This window comes from Macrobrachium nipponense, chromosome 8 (assembly GCF_015104395.2).
Source record: "Macrobrachium nipponense isolate FS-2020 chromosome 8, ASM1510439v2, whole genome shotgun sequence".
In the NCBI taxonomy this organism is placed as follows: domain Eukaryota; kingdom Metazoa; phylum Arthropoda; class Malacostraca; order Decapoda; family Palaemonidae; genus Macrobrachium; species Macrobrachium nipponense.
Genome location: NC_087203.1, coordinates 49,045,037 through 49,067,765, shown reverse-complemented (window position 1 = coordinate 49,067,765; position 22,729 = coordinate 49,045,037). Strand labels below are relative to the sequence as shown.

The following is a 22,729-nucleotide window of genomic DNA, read 5'->3' as shown; positions in this document are numbered from 1 at the left end:
AAAGAATTCATTCATTATGTTCCAGTCATTACTTCATCAATAAAAGGAGAAGAAAAAAAAGGGTTTGGGGTCCTTTCATGGGTTTCAATTTCATTCATATGTTCAGTCGTTACTTCAAATTCATAAGGAGAAGAGGGTTGTCTTCCATGTTCATTCATTCATATGTTCACTTCATTACTTTCATCAATAAGGAAGGAAGAAGGGTTGTCTTTCATGTTTTCAATTCATTCATATGTCAAGTTCATTACTTCATCATAAGGAAGGGAAAGAAGGGTTTGTCTTTCAAATGTTTCAATTCATTCATGATGGTCAGTCCGTTACTCTTCAAATCAATAAGGAGAAGAAGGGTTTGTCTTTCAATGTTCAATTCACAATTCATATGCTCAGTCATTACTTCATCATAAAGGGAGAAGTAAGGGTTGTCTTTTCATGTTTCAATTCCATTCATAATTGGTCAGTTCGTTTACTTCTTAATCATAAGGAGAAGAAGGGTTTTTGTCTTTCATGTTTCAATTCATTCATAATGTCAGTCGTTACTTAACTTCAATCATAAGGAGAAAGGGTTTTGTCTTTCACAATGTTCCAATTCAATTCATTAATGTTCAGTCATTGACTTCATCATAAGGAGAAGAAGGGTTGTCTTTTCATGTTCAATTCAATTCATATGTCAGTCCGTTACTTCATCATAAGGAGAACAAGGGCTTTGTCTTTCATGTTCAATTCAAATTCATATGTCAGTTCATTACTTTTCATTCCATAAGGAGAACAAGGGTTGTCTTTCATGTTCAATTCATTTCATTAATGTCAGTCATTACGTTTTCAATCATAAGGAGAACAAGGGTTGTCCTTTTTCATGTTCAAATTCATTCATATGTCCAAGTCGTTAACTTCATCATGAAGGAGAAACAAGGGTTGTCTTTCATGTTTCAATTGCAATTCATATGTCAGTCATTACTTCATCATAAGGAGTAAGAAGGGTTTGTCTTTCATGTTCAATTTTCATTTATATGTCATCCCATTACTCATCATAAGGGAACAAGGGTTGTCTTTCATGTTCAACTTCATTCATAGTGAACCAGTCGTTACTTTCAAAATCATGAGGAGAACAAGGTTGTCCTTTCATGTTCAATTCATTTCATATGTCCAGTCGTTAACCTTCATCATGAAGGAGAAACAAGGGTTGTCTTTTTTCATGTTCAATTCATTCATATGTCACTCGTTACTACTCATCATAAAGGAGAAGAAGGGTTTTCTTTCATGTTCAATTCATTCATATGTTCAAGTTGCGTTACTTCAAATAAGGGAAGTAAGGGTTGTCTTTTCATGTTCAATTCATTCATATTTTCAGGTCGTTTACTTTTCAATCATAAGGAGAAAAGGGTTGGGTCCTCTTTCCATTGTTCATTTCCATTTCATATTCACGTCATTACTTCATCATAATGCGAAGAGGTTTGTCTTTCATTGTTCAATTCATTCATATGTCAGTCGTTTTACTTCATCATAAAGGGAGAAAGGTTGGGTTTCTTTCATGTTCAATTCATTCATATGTCAGATCCATTACTTCATCCTAGGTAGAAGAAGGGTTGTCTTTTCCTGTTCAAATCCATTCTAATGTCAGGTTGTTACTCTTTCATCCTAAGGGAGAAGAAGGGTTGTTTCTTTTTATGTTTCAATTCATTCCTATTCAGTCGTTACTTCAACATAAGGAGAAACAAGGGTTTGTCTTTCCATGTTCAATTCATTCTTATGGTCATTCATTACTTCATCATAAAGGAGAACAAGGGTTGTCTTTCAATGTTTCAATTCATTATTCATATGTCAGTCATTACTTCATCATTAAGGAGAAGAAGTGGTTGGTCTTTCATGTTCAATTCAATCATTAATGTCGGGTTCGTTACTTCCCATCTAAGGAGAAGGTGTTGTCTTTCAGTTCAAATTCATTCATCAAATGTCCAGTCAATTAAACTTCATCATAAGGAGGAAACAAGGGTTTGGTCGTTTCATGTTCCCAATTCATTCATTAATGTCAGTCGTTACTTCATCATGAAGGAGAACAAGGGTGTCTTTTTCATGTTCAATTCATTCATATGTCAGTCGCGTTTAACTTCATCATAAAGGAGAACAAGGGTTTGTCTTTCATGTTCAATTCATTTCATAATGTCAAGTCATTACTTCATCAATAAGGAGAACAAGGTTGATCTTTCATGTTTTCTTCAAGTTCCAGTTCATATGACAGTCGTTACTTTCATCATAAGGAGAAGGGTTGGTCTTTCATGTTCAATATTCATAAGTCAAGTCGGATTGGTACTTTCAACATAAGGAGAAGAAGGGTGTTTTACAGTTCAATTATTCATATGTCAGTCGTTACTTTCATCATAAGGAGAAGAAGGGTTGTCTTTCATGTTCAATTTCATTCATATGTCAGTCATTACTTCATCATAAGGGAAGAAGGGGTTTGTCTTTTCACGTTCCAATTCATTGGGAATAATGTCAGTCAATTACGTTCATCATAAGGAGAAGAAGGGTTGTGTTTCTTGTTCAATTCATTGCCTTTCAAGATAATGTTTTTTATATAACCATCAGCTCGTATTTCTTCTTCAATAAATTAGTTGGTGTTGCATGCAATAAGTCCCAAGGGCCTGTGGACTGCTATTTGAGTATCCAAGGAACAGCAATTTCCCTAAGGATTGCTTGTGCATGACATGGTTTGCCTTAATTTTTCAAAACCCATGAAATTTCCATAAAGAAATAAAGTACATTATCTTTGTTTCCTCATTAAAAAGTATGTAAAAAACAGAGATGAAATATTCAAATAAAGATTTCACAAACGTGTGAGGAGTAACAATTTTCTTTACATTACAGTTTATGAGGAAAAAATTGAAAAATAATAACTCGCAAACTATTTCTTGATTATATTTTCCGTATTGGGCAATATTACAAATCTTACCTATTCGTCCTTTTCAAGGCTGGCTGGTCTGCTAAACCTTCAAAATCATACAAAGAATATTGACAAGGAAATGAGAGCCGATAGGTCACCTGGAGACTAACATTTATATAACTGAACAAACAAAATTATAAGCTTTATAAATGACTTTAAAACAATGGAACATTGTTATTATTAGAATAACTATTGACCAACTCTGAAAACGAGGTTTTGTTCTAGTGAGGGGCAATACTGATTCCATTTTGAGCGAGATAAGGGGGGGGGGGGTACTGCCCACCGTGGCAAGGGGGTTGGTCGTCCAAGGAGGCGAGAAATCTAACCTCTTTCATGACTTCTGGAGCCTTCATGACTACCACTACTATCACTATTTCATGCACACAATCACGCATAAAGCAGAGGCGCTACCACCTAAAGAGGGCGTGTACCACACTTCTCCCCAACGTATCCAGGTGTTGATGTCAGTGCGAAACGCTAAACCACACCTACACACACACACACTCACACATCTAAAAAGGCACGAGTGTCCACGCTCTAGCCAACGCCCACACAGCACACAGCCTACGTGCTACCCACACATTTACACACATACCGGCAGTCATATGCCATATGTCAAGCACTTCAAGCCCCTCACTCTTAATACGAAGTCATAACACACATTACAGGATGTCTCAAGATAGGGGCACTTGGGAGCCATCCGGGTGCCCCGACTCTTAAGCCTTAAAACGTTACATCACAGTGATACCCTATATCTGTTTGTTAGTACGTGGGAAATAATTCTACTTGTATAATATACATGAATTTCTCAGGTTTAGTTAAGGAGAGTTTGTGTGCACTAACTTTGTAAACAATGAAAGAAATCAACCCATCTGCTACGTCTACATGAACGTAAAATTTAAAACCGTACTCAATGCCTGTACCCTAATTTTGTCATTGTATTCAATACACAGGGTATGCATTCATAATATGCAGTAGTTCCCTACTTTCATTATTTACGAGTAAACGAAACCCCGCCCCCAACCCCGACAATCACTATCGAAAATTACTATAACTACAATTATTGCATATTTACATAAATAATCATCTGCCAATGAGTAAGTGAAAAGGCATTGTTCTGTGTGTGTAGAAAAAAAACTGGTAGTTAATATGCAGGGAAACAGAAGCCGTATAAAAAATAGAAATTGATGGATCCGTGAAAAACTGACATTTTTGTACAATGGCAATTCTGCTGGATTCTAGGATTGAAGGAGAAAAAGAATATGATCGGTAACATACAAACGAGTAAATAAATAAATCCAATATGATCTGCAACACTAGCACGAAGATGATAATGTAACTGACGAAATTTGGTCGCCAGATGAAACTTACAAACAACGGAAGCGATGACCTGCCATTATCTCTAAAGCGTTCCACTATCAACGTCAACTCCAGTGAGGTCCGACACCGACACACGCGAGAGAGAGAGAGAGAGAGAGAGAGAGAGAGAGAGAGAGAGAGAGAGAGAGAGAGTCACTTTACCTCCCGTCCAAGGTGCCTACTTCGGTTGAAACCATTTTTCTCAGTACAATAGAAAATCCACAACAGGATATGGATAAGAAGCTAATAGAGGAGAATAATATAAAAGCTATATTTGGTTATGCCTAAACAAATATAAGTATTACTTGAGAGTAATAATATTGAAGTAATAAAGCAGTAGCATTAATATTCCTTTTGTGAGTGCATAGTGAGTACCAGTTTTGGAAGCTGTCCATGTCTATGCATCATTAACAGTGGAGCTCTTTTCCGTTGGTGAAAACATTATTTCAGGAAGCAGGGAAATAGCAGTCCCTAGGGTGTGGGAATGGGAGTGGTGAAGAAGGTCACCAGTGATCAGTGGCGGATCTAGAAATATTTCATGGGGGCCACTTAGGATTATATATATATATATATATATATATATATATATATATATATATATATATATATATATATATATGTGTGTGTGTGTGTGTGTGTGTGTGTGTGTGTGTGTAAAACAAACACATACAAATATATATATATATATATATATATATATATATATATATATATATATATATATATATATGAACACACAAGCACACACACACATATATATATATATATATGTCACCAGTGATCATTGGCGGATCTAGAAATCTTTCATGGGGGCCCCACTTAGGATTATATAGTGTATGTGTTGGATGTATGTGTATGTATGTATGTATTATATATATATATATATATATATATATATATATATATATGTGTGTGTGTGTGTGTGTGTGTGTGTGTGTGAGTAACAAACACATACAATACGTATATATATATATATATATATATATATATATATATATATATATATATATATATATATATATATATATATATGAATAACTTGATCACGAAGTAATTAAAACGTGATGCTATGTATAAATAAAGGTTTTTTGCCACGAAGGAAAAAAATGAAAAAGCGAGATAGCCAAGTACTTTCGGTCCTGTTCGGACCCTTTACTGAGGCAAACTGATTTTACAAAGAACAACATAGTCAAAAGAAGGCTTAATATACAAACTGACACTACCAGATTAGCCATAAGGGCGATTTTCACTCTACAGAAAGGAGGAGCCGCCAGAGGCTAGCCACACCTTGAAGGATACCCGCAGTAAACAAGTGATTCTTCCAGAAACAGTACATTTTGAAAAAAACACGGGAGCATATACAATTTAATATCATGAAATTTTACACAAAATTTTCCCAACAAAATATTATTAAAATGAAAAGACGAAAGAAAATATAAATATTATATATATCGAGCAAGAGAAAGAGGGAGAGAGAACATCGAACGAGAGAGAGAGAGAGAGAGAGAGAGAGAGAGAGAGAGAGAGAGAGAGAGAGAGAGAGAGAGAGAAATAATAACTATATACATGTGGGACTAATTTATTAGTTGTTCATTTATTTATGAAGGACCTCAAAATAAATGAACAACTAATAAATTAGTCCCACATATATATAGTTATTATTTCTTTCTCTCTCTCTCTCTCTCTCTGGTTCGATATTCTCTCTCCCTCTTTCTCTTGCTCGATATATATATATATATATATATATATATATATATATATATATATATATATATATATATATATAATTATATATATATTCTTTCGTCTTTTCATTTGTTGGGAAAATTTGTGTAAAAATTCATGATATTAAATTGTATATGCTCCCGTGTTTTTTTCAAAATGTACTGTTTTCTGGAAGAATCACTTGTTTACTGCGGGTATCCTTCAAGGTGTGGCTAGCCTCTGGCGGCTCCTCCTTTCTGTAGAGTGAAAATCGCCCTTATGGCTAAGTGTCAGTTTGTATATTAAGCCTTCTTTTGACTATGTTGTTCTTTGTAAAATCAGTTTGCCTCAGTAAAGGGTCCGAACAGGACCGAAAGTACTTGGCTATCTCGCTTTTTCATTTTTTTTCCTTCGTGGCAAAAAACCTTTATATATATATATATATATATATATATATATATATATATATATATTATATATATATGTGTGTGTGTTTAAACACACACACACACACACACACATATATATATATATATTTATATATATAATATATATATATATATATATATATAATATGAACAACTAGATCACGAAATATATAAAACGTGATGCTATGTATAAATAAAGGCAATACCATGGAGGAAAATGACATTTCCTATATATATATATATATATATACATATATATATATATATATACACATATATATATATATTATATATATACATATATATATATATATATATAATATATATATATATGTGTGTGTGTGCATAAGTAGTTCTGTAGATGTTATTGTATTTGTTGTTGTACAGTTTTTGCTGTTATTGAAATAATCATTAACAAGCGCATTTTTGCTACTACTAAGAGATTCACAGTCGGTACCCCGGTGTTTTTCCAGAGTAAATTTTATTCACGTACCTGACAAAGGTGACACTTTGTCACAGGGTATCTTACATCCCTACCCAATTTTTTTTACTGTATTCTGCATTACGGAAGTTGCATAATTCTGGTAATCATAAGAGTAAACTCAGAGGAATGTCTTTCAAAGATATAATTACGTAACTTATGACGTCATTAACTTTACCCCTTCTCGATGGATAATTGGCTATTCGCGAAAAAGTCTCAACCTCTGGCAACAATGAAATACAACCAGTAGTAGTAGTAGTAGTAGTAGTAGTAGTAGTAGTAGTAGTAGTAGTAGTAGTAGTAGTAGTAGTAGCATATAGGATTGATCCCATTAGGTCAAGTGCTAGAAACCTTGAAGAAACGGGTTTCCACAAGTAATCCGAGAAATTACTTTCTATCACTATTTCTTCATTAAAAAATTATATAATTAAAAATCAATTTACAGTGGAGAAAACTTTGGCATTCGTCATAACTCCTTTGATATTTTTCCTAATATGACAGTGATGATCATTGGAATCTCAACAAATGACGAAAACTTGGTAGCCTTATAGCCTTATATGCCCAGGTGTACTCCTTACCCAAAATAGGGCCCTATTATTCATTTGGCTGTTCAAGCTTATGTAGGGTTTGCCACGGGGCTCCTCACTTCTAAACAATTGTGCAAGTCGAATCACAAAAGCTATTCTGCAACCACGGGGACAATGACTACCATAGCCGCCATTCTTGAAGCCTTGACAAGGCACGAATATTCATTCAGAATTTCAGAGACAGCTGTTTGTTGTCATCGCCTTGTGGGAGGAATTATAATCGTCATGTATATAACATTCAACCTATACATTAGTGTGTTCCGCCACTGGCTTCGGCTGCTTTATTTTACTCATAGTAATAATGATTTATTGAAAGAAAATAATGTTCCATTATTGATATCCATTTAAATCCGCCACCGCCAGTGATAGAAGTAGCAGAAGTAGTAGCAGCTGTTCCTGTTACTATGGGTTCAATATATTAGGCTGTTCCTTCCAGCTGTGACACCTGTATATGCGTTAGCAGTAGTAGGAAATGTAGCAAAAGTTGCTCATGGAAGTATGTGGTAGTATCAGTCGTACAAATGGTATACGTAGTAGTAGTAGTAGTAGTAGTAGTAACGGCACGTTACTACTACTACTCCCTTGCTCCCATGTCCGTAAAGGAAGCTGCTACTGTTCGTGAACGCCCATTTTATATAAACCAATCAGCGACGGGTCTTTTTCCACCTGGGTATTTGGGTATGCCAAGCATGGCACCCACCTTTCGCCTGCAAGTGGACGAGAGAGAGAGAGAGAGAGAGAAATATCCATGCAATTCGTAAAATATTGAGAATTTCTGAGAGCGAGAGCAAATATCCTATGCATATCTCGTCAAAATATAAGATTGTATGCACATCAGGCATATGAGAGTGAATAACAAAGTTTTACTACCAAATATAGAATAAAAACATTAGGAATTTTAGATTATTATTATTATATTATTATTATTATATTTTTTTTTTTTTTTTTTTTTTTTTTTTTTTTTTTTTTTTTTTTTTTTTTTTTTTTTTTTTTGTTTTTTTTTTTTTTTTTTTTTTGCGCTCAATCACAGTCTTCCAATTCGACTGGGTGGTATTTATAGTGTGGGGTTCCGGGTTGCATCCTGCCTCCTTAGGAGTCCATCACTTTTCTTACTATGTGCGCCGTTTCTAGGATCACACTCTTCTGCATGAGTCCAGGAGCTACTTCAGCCTCTAGTTTTTCTAGATTCCTTTTCAGAGATCTTGGGATTGTGCCTAGTGCTCCTATGATTATGGGTACAATTTCCACTGGCATATCCCATATCCTTCTTATTTCTATTTTCAGATCTTGATACTTATCAATTTTTTCCCTCTCTTTCTCTTCAACTCTGGTGTCCCATGGTATTGCGACATCAATGAGTGATACTTTCTTCTTGACTTTGTCAATCAACGTCACGTCTGGTCTATTTGCACGTATCACCCTATCTGTTCTGATACCATAGTCCCAGAGGATCTTTGCTTGATCGTTTTCTATCACTCCCTCAGGTTGGTGCTCGTACCACTTATTACTGCAAGGTAGCTGATGTTTCTTGCACAGGCTCCAGTGGAGGCCTTTTGCCACTGAATCATGCCTCTTTTTGTACTGGTTCTGTGCAAGTGCCGGGCATTCGCTTGCTATGTGGTTTATGGTTTCATTTTTCGTATTGCACTTCCTACATATGGGAGAGATGTTATTTCCGTCTATCGTATTATGAACATATCTGGTTCTTAGGGCCTGATCTTGTGCCGCTGTTATCATTCCTTCAGTTTCCTTCTTGAGCTCTCCCCTCTGTAGCCATTGCCATGTGTCATCGCTGGCTAGTTCTTTAGTCTGTCTCATGTATTGTCCGTGCATTGGTTTGTTGTGCCAGTCCTCTGTTCTGTTTGTCAGTCTCCTGTCACTGTATATTTCTGGGTCTTCGTCTAATTTTATCAGTCCTTCCGATGCACTTTTAAGCCACTCGTCTTCACTGGTTTTCAGATATTGCCCCAGTGCTCTATTCTTGATGTGGACGCAGTCCTCTATACTTAGTAGTCCTCTCCCTCCTTCCTTTCTTGTTATGTATAGTCTGTCCGTATTTGCTCTTGGGTGTAGTGCTTTGTGTATCGTCATATGTTTCCTAGTTTTCTGGTCTATGCTGCGGAGTTCTGCCTTCATCCATTCCACTATTCCTGCGCTGTATCTGATTACTGGCACTGCCCATGTGTTTATGGCTTTTATCATATTTCCAGCGTTGAGTTTTGACTTGAGTCTCTGCATATGTTCTTTCCTGATCGTGTCCTTCATCTCTTGGAGTTTTATGTCTCCTCCTTCCATTATTCCCAGGTATTTGTATCCCGTCTCATCCATGTGTTTGATGTGGCTCCCATCTGGTAGCTTTATCCCTTCAGTCCTTGTTACTTTGCCCTTTTGTATGTTGACTAAGGCACATTTTTCTATTCCAAACTCCATCCTGATGTCCCCAGATACAATCCTTACAGTCTGGATTAGGGTATCTATTTCCTTGATGCTCTTACCATACAGCTTGAATGATTATTATTATTATTATTATTATTATTATTATTATTATATTGCAAGCCAAGTTGCAAGCAGTTTGAAAAGAGTGGAGAGATACCTAATGCAGTTGCGGCTCCTAAAGGCTGTTCCTTGAGTAAAGCTATACTTCCTCCTGTCGCACCTACATAATATCCGCCCAAATTCTGGAAAGACTTCCATCTGTTTTCACCCAGAACTTCCCGTAATCACATTTTAAAATGTGGCTATCCCACAATGCCCCATTTTCTATATGTATGGAGGACGCAATAGACATCTTTAGTTTTCATTTCCTACTTTGAAAACAATTGCTCGATCAAGTGTCCAGCATCCAGGAGAGATGCCTGACGATCATAGACTTCAACCACCTGATCCTGATAGGTATCTGTAATTTGACGTTGCTTACAAAACATCATTATTTAGCGCGGCCTCCCAACCAGTTGATTGGATGTCCTTTCAAAACAGCAAATAAAAAAAAGTGGTTTGTGTAAAGCTAAAAAAGGAAAATGATTAGTGCTTGCACAATAAAAAACGCCGCATGGTAATTTGATAGAAGGACTTTCACCAGTGGCAAAACTATCCTAGATTCGTTTGTCTTTACAAGTTACGAAAATGGCCAGGTTTAACATTGTAGATTTGTACTTTCCCTTTAATAGGTTTGTTTCAGAAAGACTAAGCGGTCAGTGCTAGCGAAAATGAATTCGATAGCAATAAAACATGACTAGTTTGCCTCTACAGAATGGTTATTTGATTCATGTAACGTATCGGAAAACAAATACAGAATATAACGTTCAAGTAGCAGAGAACACGGTCCCCTTAATTTGTTGAGTGAAAAAAGTGAGGGGGGCAAAGAACAAAAATCGGTTCGGATTCCACCCAAGACTAACAAAACACTGGTTGATTAAATCATGAGAAACTCCCCTTCCAAGACATATGTCGGCCAAGAGCGTTAGGGTCCTCCTCCCCTGAGCAGTGTTTAGACATACGAACTGGCATCCCTAACAATGACCTAGTGTTTATTATCTTGTATATCAAACTACAGCCCTTCGTATGCCGCTGCCATTCATTCATTCATTCCTCGCACTTCTCAAGGATTCACACACAAGGATAAATCTCTCTACCGTGTAAGTAGGTAGGTGTAGACGATGCAAAGTGACCTCGTGGAATCAATGCAATACGGGAAATGTTAATACACTTATATGAAGCATGCAAATGGGGATATGCAAAGCAATTTCATGAAACGTTCATGAAAGGAGGATAATGAGGATTTTATGAGCAAGCAATCTCATGAAATGTCAATGAAAGGAGGATAATGCAAAGGACTTCAGGAAAGGTCCATGAAAGGAGGATAATGCAACGGATTTCATGTTTAAGAGATTTCATGAAATGTTCATGAAAGAAGGATAATGCAAAGGATTTCATGAAATGTCCATGAAAGGAGAATAATGCAAAGGATTTCGGGAAATGTCCATGAAAGGAGGATAATGCAAAGGACTTCCACAAAATCTGAACTACGCTACTGAATTATACCAAACCAATGTGCGGTAGCTATATTAGCAATAATTTTCACATCCAACAGTTGAAGAATAAAAAAAAAATATAGGTATTTTCATAATATCAAAATAGAAAAAACTTGCAAATTTAAACCGATATATTGCTGGAAACTTTCTACGGAAGAAATGACTTGAATTGAACAACACGCAAAAATTGTAATCAACAAGAAGAAAGGCATCAACATAGGTATGTGGACAATAACGCCACAGGCATCTGATCAAGGAAAGGGTTCTCGCTGCTACGGGCGCGATTTCCGTCAAATCCCTCTGAAAGCAAGCATATTATAAACAAGAACAAAACAGGTCTCACCCGTATATGTACTATATGTCACAAACGGCTGCCTACTTCCATGCTCCAGCAGCAACATTTTCAAAAAGCATTTTATACATTTCAAAATCGCCTGGCCCCATGTGGAGCCTTTTCAGTCTTTACTTATTTATTATTTCTGCTGGAATTATTCCGTAGGGAGGAAGTCTTTCTCCCACATACGCAATAACTCCACATTTGAAGGAAAGTTAACATGAAAAGAAAAGCAACTAACATACATACATACATATACTATATATAATATATATATATATATATATATCTATATATATATATATATATATATATATATATATATATATATATATATATTATACTATATACCATATATATATATATATATATATTATATATATATATATATATATATATATATATATATATATAATATATAACAGGGAAGCGTTAGAAACTCCAAAGAACGACAGCGCAATATCCACTGCAGGATATTATAATGCCTGTCTAGTGGTATCCTACGGACTGCATGCGCACTTTCATTTTCATGTTTTTGTCCGGCCACAAGGGAAGGGACAGCGGCCCAAACTAAGCTTTGTTAGCTCATAAAGTATCAGTGTCGATAATCACCATCCTTTAGTACTAATATTTCTTAAATGGCAGTGTGGAGAGAGTGCAGAGAGAAAGAGAAAAACGCACTTTGGTTCTATTAAAATGAGAGCGAGGCTGACGTTATAGCTGCGTAAAACTGGAATGATTATATTAAGGAAAAAGACACAACCTTCACTTTCACAGACTGAACAAATCGTCGAATGCTGACGACCGACCGAGGAGAAACAAAAGCAGATGAAGGATTGAAAACAACGTTGCTTAGTTTTGCAAGGTCTCATCATCAGACTTGTCACTGAACTGCATCTCGCAATGATAAAGCAATGAACTTATGCAAGCTGATACAACGTGGTTTCCTGGTATATCTGTAAACTGTTTTGCATCCTCAAATCATTGATATCATTTCCTCAGTTGTATGTTTGTTGCATGGATATTTAACACATAGATACGAAACATGAAAATATGGCAGAAATGAAAGGTATCCATAAACTTTATTTAAAAAAAAAACTTGCATACCATTTAGATGGTCTCATACTGAAAGACTAATAAAATAAAGCAAGAAACTTGTGTTGAATTAATGCCATTATCTGGCAGCATCAAAAATGAATAGACAACAAAATGCATCATATAAAGAAACTGCAGCTGACAACACTGCTGCTTGCTTATTAGAACATGTGGACCCTCATACCACCTTCCGCCCAGCAGAAAAAAAAAAAAACGACAAGAACACGCAGCAAACGAAGATTCATCAGGTGCTAAAGGAAGAATTTACTTTGTGGCGAGTGGTAATAAATTTACGTACCCTCTCTCTCTCTCTCTCTCTCTCTCTCTCTCTCTCTCTCTCTCTCTCTCTAACAGGACTGCTTACATTGAACGCGAAAAAAAAAAAAGTCTCTCATCCATAGGAAGGCAGGGAAGGAGGGAGGCCAACTACTGGTAAACTGACAAGTAAAAATCCCAGACCTAAAGAGGAGAGGAGAAGAAAGAGGTCTCGCCACGATCAAACTGGTCGCAATGACGTCACAACGAGGTCCTCCAAAGCTATTATAGTCTGTTCAAACTGAATGTAACTGAAGACCTTCCCGGCACTTTGGCGGCCAGGCAGTCAGTCTCAGTCAGTCAGTCATGAGTGAATGATGATAGAACAACTGCACGTCAACTTGAAAACTTACGAGGGGGGACCCAAAAGTAACCGAAATTGTGTCATAGAATTTTATTCAGTTATTGTTACATGTTTAAAGTCTTATCACCTTCAAAGTATTCTCCATTTGAGGCAATGCACTTATCCAGACGTGTTTTCCACTGTTGAAAGCAATTCTGGAACCCTTGTGAAGTTATGGCTTTTAATGAGTCCGTCGTTTTCTTCTGAACCTCTTCAACGTCTGCAAAATGTTTTCCTTTGAGGGCTTTCTTCATTCGGGGGAACAAAAAGTAGTCACAGGGAGCAAGATCGGGTGAATAGGGAGGGTGGGTAAGTGGGGTCATGCCATTCTTGGTCAGAAACTGTCTCACACTCAAGGCGGTGTGCGCTGGTGCATTGTCGTGATGAAGCCACCACCCTCCACTTTGCCACAGGTCGGGGCGTTTCCGTCTCACGACAATGCACCAGCGCACACCGCCTTGAGTGTGAGACAGTTTCTGACCAAGAATGGCATGACCCCACTTACCCACCCTCCCTATTCACCCGATCTTGCTCCCTGCGACTTCTTTTTGGGGTTTTGTTTCCCCCGAATGAAGAAAGCCCTCAAAGGAAAACGTTTTTTGGCAGGACGTTGGTTTAGAGGTTTTTCAGAGAAAAACGACGGAGTCATTAAAAGCCATAACTTCACAAGAGTTCCAGAATTGCTTTCAACAGCGGAAAACACGTCTGGATAAGTGCATTGCTTCAAATGGAGAATACTTTGAAGGTGATAAGACTGTAAACATGTAAAAATAAAAAACTGAAATAAAAAATTCATATGACACAATTTCGGTTACTTTTGGGTCCCCCCTCGTAGTTCACACGAGGCGGAAAGGGAGGCGGAATCCGAGCGAATGCGACAAGTGGCGCCCGGACACATCATGGAGGTTGTCCGCGCGGTTGGTTCATTCGGTATTGAGGAAGTGGAGGAAACACCACGCTTAGAGTTTGTTCAATAGACTGTATCCAAACCTGAGAGAATATGCGCCCAGATTCTTCATTTATTTCAAAAGGACCATGAAATAACTTGACGATTTACTTACGCTGAATAAGGATGATAGTTCATAAAATAACATAATGAAGAGCGTATTCATTTATACGTAACTATGAGTACAAGCATCCCCACAAACACATATAATGTATATATTATATGTATATGTATATATAAATATAATATATATATATATATATACATATGTAAATGTGTAAATATATATATATATATATATATATATATATATATATATATATATATATTATATATATATATATATATATATATAGTTCAAGATTTTAAGCCAGAACCAAGGAAAGTAAGATTTCTTATAACAAGATTCATTCGTCCTTGTCTATATGCAAGTTGTCCCTTTGAACTGAAAGCCTCCATTCCCTAGAAAGCTCTCTGCTCCCATTGACTGTCCAGAATTTACCCCTCACAGGGCATGGGCGGAGCTTACCAGGAGAAATTTTAAAAGGGGCAGGGATCCAGCAGCTCGCCCTCAGAAAAACCTTAGACTTACGAGAGGCCAGAAACTTCTGCTATCTCGCCCTCCAAACAACACTTCCCCCCTTTCTGCTCTCCCTGCCTCCTCTGGGGAAATCTCAAGTATTTTGATACGTCCATAGTGCACAGAAATATCACCAGATAAGAAGACTACCAAGCCCAGTATTTCCAGGTACTGTGAGAGTAAATTCCAGTTCAGCCAGGGAATTGTTTTGCCTTTTGTCTGTATTTCATTTCCATTCTTCCAAGGTAACTTCCCCCTCCTTTGTTTAGCTTCTCATTCCCCCCACCTTGGTTCAATGCTCTGATTACTCTCCTTGTGATACTAGTAAACATCCCCTAGTAAATTCAAGCAACGAAATAGTTCTCTCTGTGTAAACTCCCAGTCATTTTCATGCCCACTGCCCCCCCCCCCCCCCCCCCCCACCCCCCCCCCCCCCCCCCAAGTGGCCTGTAAACTTTTGATTGACGAAAGTAGTGTGCAATGCTCGCCCACGTGTGGGCCGGATACCATCTCTTTGCAGAGAAACACCATGCCTGATTGTGGTAGAACTTGGGAACCCTTTGGAGTAAGCCTTGCATTTTCAATCACCCGTTTGCGCAAAATTCTGAAGGCCGTGTCTGGTTGGCCCCAGCCACGTGTTTTCGATGCATATACAATCACCCACCTTATTAGTTCCTGGACCTATGTAAATTAATGTAAATATAGTGCATTTAACACTTAAGTCCAGCTTTTATGTAAATTCCTCCTTCCTCAGTAATATCGGCCTTCTGCCATAGTTTTTCCTTCTTTTCTTTGTTGTGACCTCTCGTTCCTCCATTCAAGGCCAATTTTTTTAGTGTTAGACTACATTTTCTAGGAGTGAACGAGCAGTTCAGAACAATGTATATGTATATATATAGGGCTTGTGCCTTGTATGATAAGGCGCCCCTATGAGGTAATGTTAGACTAGCGATAATCTATACGCTAAGTCGGTTGGTATTGCAACTTCCATCTTCAATGGAGTGTCTGGGGTTTTGTAGATCCACTTACGAAGTCGGTATTATCTTTACGACGATGTATTAAACTCATGGTTCGGTGAGGTTCTTGTAGAAAACACAAGGTATAAAAATAGTATAATTTTTCTGAAGTTTTACATGATGAAGATCAGGGATGATCGTACAAGTCTTCTATGACGATAGCTTGATCGCTTCTGCCAATGATGATGGCTAATCCTATTCCTCTACATGATAAAGCTTAGGTAAAGAGGTACAGGTTCTTCTAATGACGATAGCTAACTCTGTTCTGCCTGTCTCCATCTCTGTTACAAGTTTATGAAGGAACAGACAGTAGTTTCGAACATATGAACAAATACATACAATGACATAGTTTCATACGAAACACACAATCAAATGAGACACCGCTACAGATCACGTAGGCCGTTTGAATATACGGTCGGGGGTAGTTGTCTCAAGCAGGGAGCTTGGGACTAATGTTTATAAACAATTGAATGACTACAGGTGGACGACATGTTATCTTAGCCTACATACTTATTGTATACGTCATCTTTAGCGTCTCTAGTCTGATCACATTCCTGCAAGCAATCTGGTTGACCTCTTTAGTTTTAGACTTTTATATATATGGACTAACATTCCATATTTTTATTATGTAAACACTTACATTAGCTCGGTCGCTACCAAAACCAGCTACTGAATATTACTCAAACTTGACTTGCATCTGACTTATAGGAGTGTGATACAGACACTAGGTGATATATATATATAAGTAAATAAAAATTCATTGTGTACATGAATTGATTCAAGTAATAAAATATAAAACAATGATATTGGTAAATAATAGTGATCACATGATATATATAATGATACAGTTTTTTCACTTCATCTCTTTAAGATACTTATGCTACAGAAAATACTAATGTACTCTGATAATTGCATAGAATTTGGAAGGAAGTAAACCAACATGATACAAAAAATTTTTTCATAATTTTAAAACGATCAAAAAATAATTCAGATTATGAATTGATAAAATTATTTTAATGTTTATGCTGATTGATTCGTTGATTTCTGATTCATTAATCAATATACTAACTCCATATATAACTGCAGATATTGGGAAGATAAAAGGTAACAGATTGATTATAGGCTACCTGATTTGTTTATACATATGTATATGGATTTCATATAATTATGATTAATATATGTGCACTTCAAATAGATTCCTATCTGCGTACACGCAAAGATATATTTAGATTCTGTTATTTATGATCATTTATATAAGAGATTCCTATTGCGTACACGCAAAGATATATTTCGACTCTGTTATTTATGATCAATTATATATAGATTCCTAGTGCGTACACGCAAAAAATATATTTCGATTCTGTTATTTATGATCATTTATAGATATAGGATACATGATACTTTATATATATAGGATACATGACCGAGGTTATACTACTTCACTTTTAACTAGCTTTCGAACCACTTTTCGTCCATTACACAGTTCCAGACAACCACCTATAGCCACTGAAACGGCCTTTTTCAATGGTTAAAACAAGGGGAAAATTTGCCTGGGCGGGTCCAACGTTCTATTTGCGCTCATACTTATTCTCTGCATCCTAAGCTACACGATTACGTTCGCGATGAATAGATCATCCCCAGCACGAGTCCTTCGCCAGCAAAGTAGAGTTTGGGGGGGAATATCCCTTCGGGTCGTAATTGTCGGAAGTATGTCCCATTCGTAGTCGATTCCGACAGCCGCCGGAGCATTCCGCATTAAAACGAGATTAACGACGAGATACGGTGTCGGTCGAAGAAGTCCATGAAATTCCTTTCAACATTGTAGGCGGTTGTTTACTTGACTGTAGTCGTCCGCTGCGACGAACGATTTTTGAAGTTGCGATGGTGAAACTCTATACTGCAGGATACTGTAACCAGTTCTATTAATCAGCCTGCAAGTGAAATTATACTTGTCCAACAAGGCAAAGTAAATTCAGACGACATCCAAATACAGGGGAGGGAAGAGAGCCATTTAGACCAGACTTAACCCACATGAATTCGCTGATATTTTGGAATTCAAAAGAGTCCGCTGTACAAACTTTTTTATCCATGGCATTAACAATGAGTGAACCTATCCAAGGTCTCTGATGACTGTAAAAAAAATATCCATAATATAAAAAATAAACAGATATTCAATACGAATCCCAAAGAAAAGGTTCGATATTACTGGTAGTAAGTTACTAAGACAAAGAAGTGGAAAATGGAGCTATTTGTAAGATTCCCAGGCAGCATAAGAGTCAAAGAGAAGATTAATCATGATTCTATGTGCCCTAACAAAAGTTTCATATTCAATTTTCTCGTGCGCATCCTCTGAGGTTAATTTTTAAAACATTATTAAATAGGTAGGAGATGCAACGAAAAAAAAAACCCACTATGTAACTAATTTCTAAATAAACGGTTTGGGTTTTTCAAGAAAATGTGACATTTTTCTTTTCCCATGAATGTTTTACTTGAATTGTAATAGGCTAATGTTGCAAGTAAATATTTTCACAATATAATCTTGATACTTCTAAATGTCTATGAGGTTCAGAAAAATTAATTCATTTTGTTGTTATAGAAATTCTATTTGCTTATTTTGTTATTAATTTTAAAAAAAATGATTGCAAACTCCTTAGCTAAAAGTTGCATTGCGCATACGATAGACATTTGTACCTAACGTCTGCCTTGCCCATGAGAAGTTCGGGCTAAGCATTCCTTTCTCCAGTCAATCTGCTTTTGCAAGCAGAGACGACACACAGATGAAGCCTGTGTAAGCAGATTATTGAGGTTAAAAGGAACAAATGCTGATACGGCAATGATGACGTCGTCACTTGGCAGGAGATTGCTCTCAGCCAGCTAAGAGTTACGTTACTTGCTGTAAGAGATACGACTTTAGTATTTTCAAATGATATTTTAGTGTTTTAATTCTTCCACCCGCACCCTGAGAAGAATGTCTGAAAAAAAAAACAACAGTACCCAAATTGAACAATATATTAGTTTCATGTTGGAAAATCTGCATAATTGTAATTAGTTAAATTAAATATTCCTTATTCAAACTATATGAAAAAGGTTTCCATACAAATTCTATATATATTATTAGGCCCTGTATAAGCTTCATATAGGATTATTCCATAGATAACATTTTCACTTCTAGACTTCCTGATTTTAAAATCTCCTTTTATTTTATTTATTTATTTATTTATTATTAGTTTTTATTTATATTATTTATTTAATTTTTTTTTTTCATTGACTACGAATAAATAAATCACCGGGACAGACAATATGTCAGTAGGTTTTGATATGTGTTTGAACTTTTAGCTTATTTGTCATTACTAAAGCGTTAAGTTAGAGTTCAAATCTTTACGCTATATATTTGGTTACGTTTTGCTTATTGATTTTATCGTGATTCCTTTTTTATTATAATTTGTAACCCTTCCGACTTCTTACGGAGTGTATTATATTGACTCCACTTGTATCCATATTTATTTTTTTTTTTTTTTTTTTTTTTTTTTTTTGATATATATAATTATTTATATAATATTTGATAAATTAATGGTTGGCTTGAATATGTGGAAAAGTGTTCTAGCGGCGTACCGTATAAGGCTACTTGCGGCATTAATTCTATAGATACAAGATATAACTGATAAAGGTATTTAAAACCGCAAAAACCGCTATAATCCAGTTTGGATCCAACATCACGAGTTGTAACTCGTAAGACATTGACACTTCCTATTTAATTATCCGTTATTCTACCAAACCGATTGACTCTGGGTGATATAAAATATTATTGGGTTTTCTTAATGGAAAGGAATTCACACAACGTGTTAAGGAGATTATTATTGATTTACACCACCCGAGTCACAGATTATTATGTGTTGAATTCCATATTTACTGATTTAGCACTCATAAATATTCCTAACGCACTCAATTGCGGTGTTTGTTTTTAGTGCTATTAATTCTATATAACGTGTCAAGGAACTATTAACACTAAGAAGTGTTTATTCCCTCTGTCAGACTCGTAATTCTGTTAATAATTCTACGTATATTCTTTCAAGGATTGATTTGGCACAGGATAGGCTCCTAAACTGACAGGTGTCTTAGTGTATCCCTTGTTTTCATGACACATGTTACAATTAGTTATGTGCTTTTATATCTGTAAGCATTGTAGGCCAGTAAAATAGTGATTTGGCTTTCTGTGACATACTATGGAACCCTGGATGACGGAATGCAACCAGTTTATGACGATTGGTATTACTACCTGGTCGTTAGTCATCTGCTGTGTTCTTCGGGTTTTCCTCGTCACAGACCTACATATAATATTACATTTGATTACATTATTCTGATACACATACTTTAAATGTACTTTTGCTTTAGGGTTTCTGCTCAAAAGTGTTTATTGTTTTTGCTTAGCCACTGACCCTGTTTCCGTTTCGAAGTGTTTATTGTTTGGTGTTTATTGCTGCTGACTCTGTTTCCGTTCGAAGTGTTTATTGTTTGGGTTATGTCTGTTGACTCTTGCTTTGTTCAGTTTGTAACAGTTCTGCGCTCCAACCCAGATATTCAATGCTCGCGATCTCTTGGGTTAAGGAATTTTCTTGTTTAGATACGGTTTTAACAATAGGTACGGATGTTTCTATATTTTTTTAGTCTAATTAATGGTTCTTTTTTGCGGTATGGTGCGGGATTGCGGGATAATGCGTCAGCTATGATATTTGCTTTCCCAGGTAGATATCTTATCTTGGCTCCAAAGACCTGAATGATCATTTGTCACCAGTTCCTTTTGGACTGTGATTAAAGCCTTTGAAAAACTCGGTAAAGGACTCATGTTCAGTAAACCGACTTTATCAGGATAGCCATAGATTATTTTTGAACAAAAAAAATTAAAATGTACTAGTGTTAAAGATACCTAGCCCTTCCTTGCCTATTACTGCATATTTACTTTCAGAGGGCTTTAGTTTACGTGAATAAAAAGCTATAGGGAAGAACTGTTTATCATATTACTGAAGTAATACCCTCTTACCCCTTGGTCTGAGGCGTCTGTTGCAATAAAAAAAAAAAAAATTCCTTATTTAAATCAGGGATTTTTAAGTTAGGTAAGCTGCATTTTCCGCTTTTAAGATATCGAACGCCTGTTGATGCTTTTCAGACCATAATAAATCTACGCTCTTCTTCGTAAGAATCTGTTAAAGGAGCTGTCATGATTGAAGAGTTACATATTTACATACGATTGTAATACCCACTACAGCGCAAAAGTGCTGTATCCCCCTTTTACGTTAATAAGTACCGGAAAGTTATGAATAGCCGACACCTTACCATGGACTACTTTTAAGACCTTGACTAGACATAAAACTAGATAAACATGTTCGGTTTTTAAAAACTCACATTTAGATATTTTACTCTGAGATTATTTGTCTTTGTCTCTGTAGCACTAGCTCTAGTTTATGTGAATGTACTTCTAAGGTATTAGAAAGGATTACAAGATCATCCATATAGGCATGTAGGTTATCCCCTAAAAGTCTCCAAACACTATATTGTAATTGGGGCGCAACGTAAGCCGGAGGCATACGTAAAAATTGATAATGTCCCCTGGGTGTGCTGAAAACGGTGTATGAGGTACAATCACTTAGGTAATGGTATCTGGTAAAAGCATTTAAGTAAGTCCAAGTTGGTGAAAAAAAATTTATTCTAACCTAACAGAGATAAGATGGTCGTCGGAACATCGCACTGGAAACTATCGGAAGTCGTTTCCTTGTTTAAGCGACAGTAATCTGCGCAGATACGCCAAGTCCGATCTTTTATGGCATGACGTTTGAGGGAAAAAATTATATGGGCTATTTTGATTCCTAATGGCTCCTATTACTAACATTTTTCAACTTCGTCATTTATCTCTATTTTAAAATTCATTGAGAATCTATACGAAGGGTACGTAAAATAGCTTTATGTTTGTCCTTAGACCGTGTTTTGTTTTCAATGACATCTCGTTTTTCTCCCAGAGATCACTCGCTAGTGGAGAAACTTCCTGGTATTCAGGTAGAAGATAAAAAAAAATTCTGCTGAATCACCTCTGCTTGAATGACTTTACGGATATTTACTTTAGATAGATTATCAGAGAGATTCATCACGACTGGTTGGGCGTGATTAAAAATTAGCAACAAAATAAAAAAAATGCGATATTTATAACTTCCGTATCCACGATATGTATACTTTTAGAGCTTTGTTCGCGGAAATCGTTATATTTCAGAGTGTCGGGAAGGATTAAAAATTTCATTTCCCAGCAAAGTCTTTTTACACGCACTAAGACATTCGAGGGTGCATGCTTCTCGAGATTTTGCGCGCAAACTACGACTGCGGTTGTGGGGGGAATTCTGTTGGGTCATTTGAACAATGTTACGATTTATGAGACAAATGTATTTGTTCTTTTATATAAGTTATTATTTGATTAACTGTCTCATTTTTGTTCAAACGGATTTTAAATATGTTTTTTTTTGAAGGTTTATAGGATTTCCTTTGATAAACACGCCTTATTTTGCAGGATGTAAGATAATATTTTGTAT

The 22,729-nt window shown here is 36.2% G+C and overlaps 1 protein-coding gene across 7 annotated transcripts in view; it reads right to left on the bottom strand.

The window, feature by feature from the left end:
- LOC135222767 (unc-112-related protein-like) overlaps positions 1-22,729 on the bottom strand; it is a 466,776-nt gene that overhangs the window by 272,282 nt on the left and 171,765 nt on the right. The window contains exon 1 of one of the 7 annotated variants that reach the window (XM_064261024.1): positions 3,447-3,466. The exons of the other annotated variants lie outside the window; for them this stretch is intronic. Coding sequence (XP_064117094.1) covers positions 3,447-3,450 — 4 coding nt within the window. The 5' untranslated portion in view covers positions 3,451-3,466. Of the gene's footprint in view, positions 1-3,446; positions 3,467-22,729 lie in introns of those variants that run through there. 7 annotated transcript variants of the gene reach the window in all.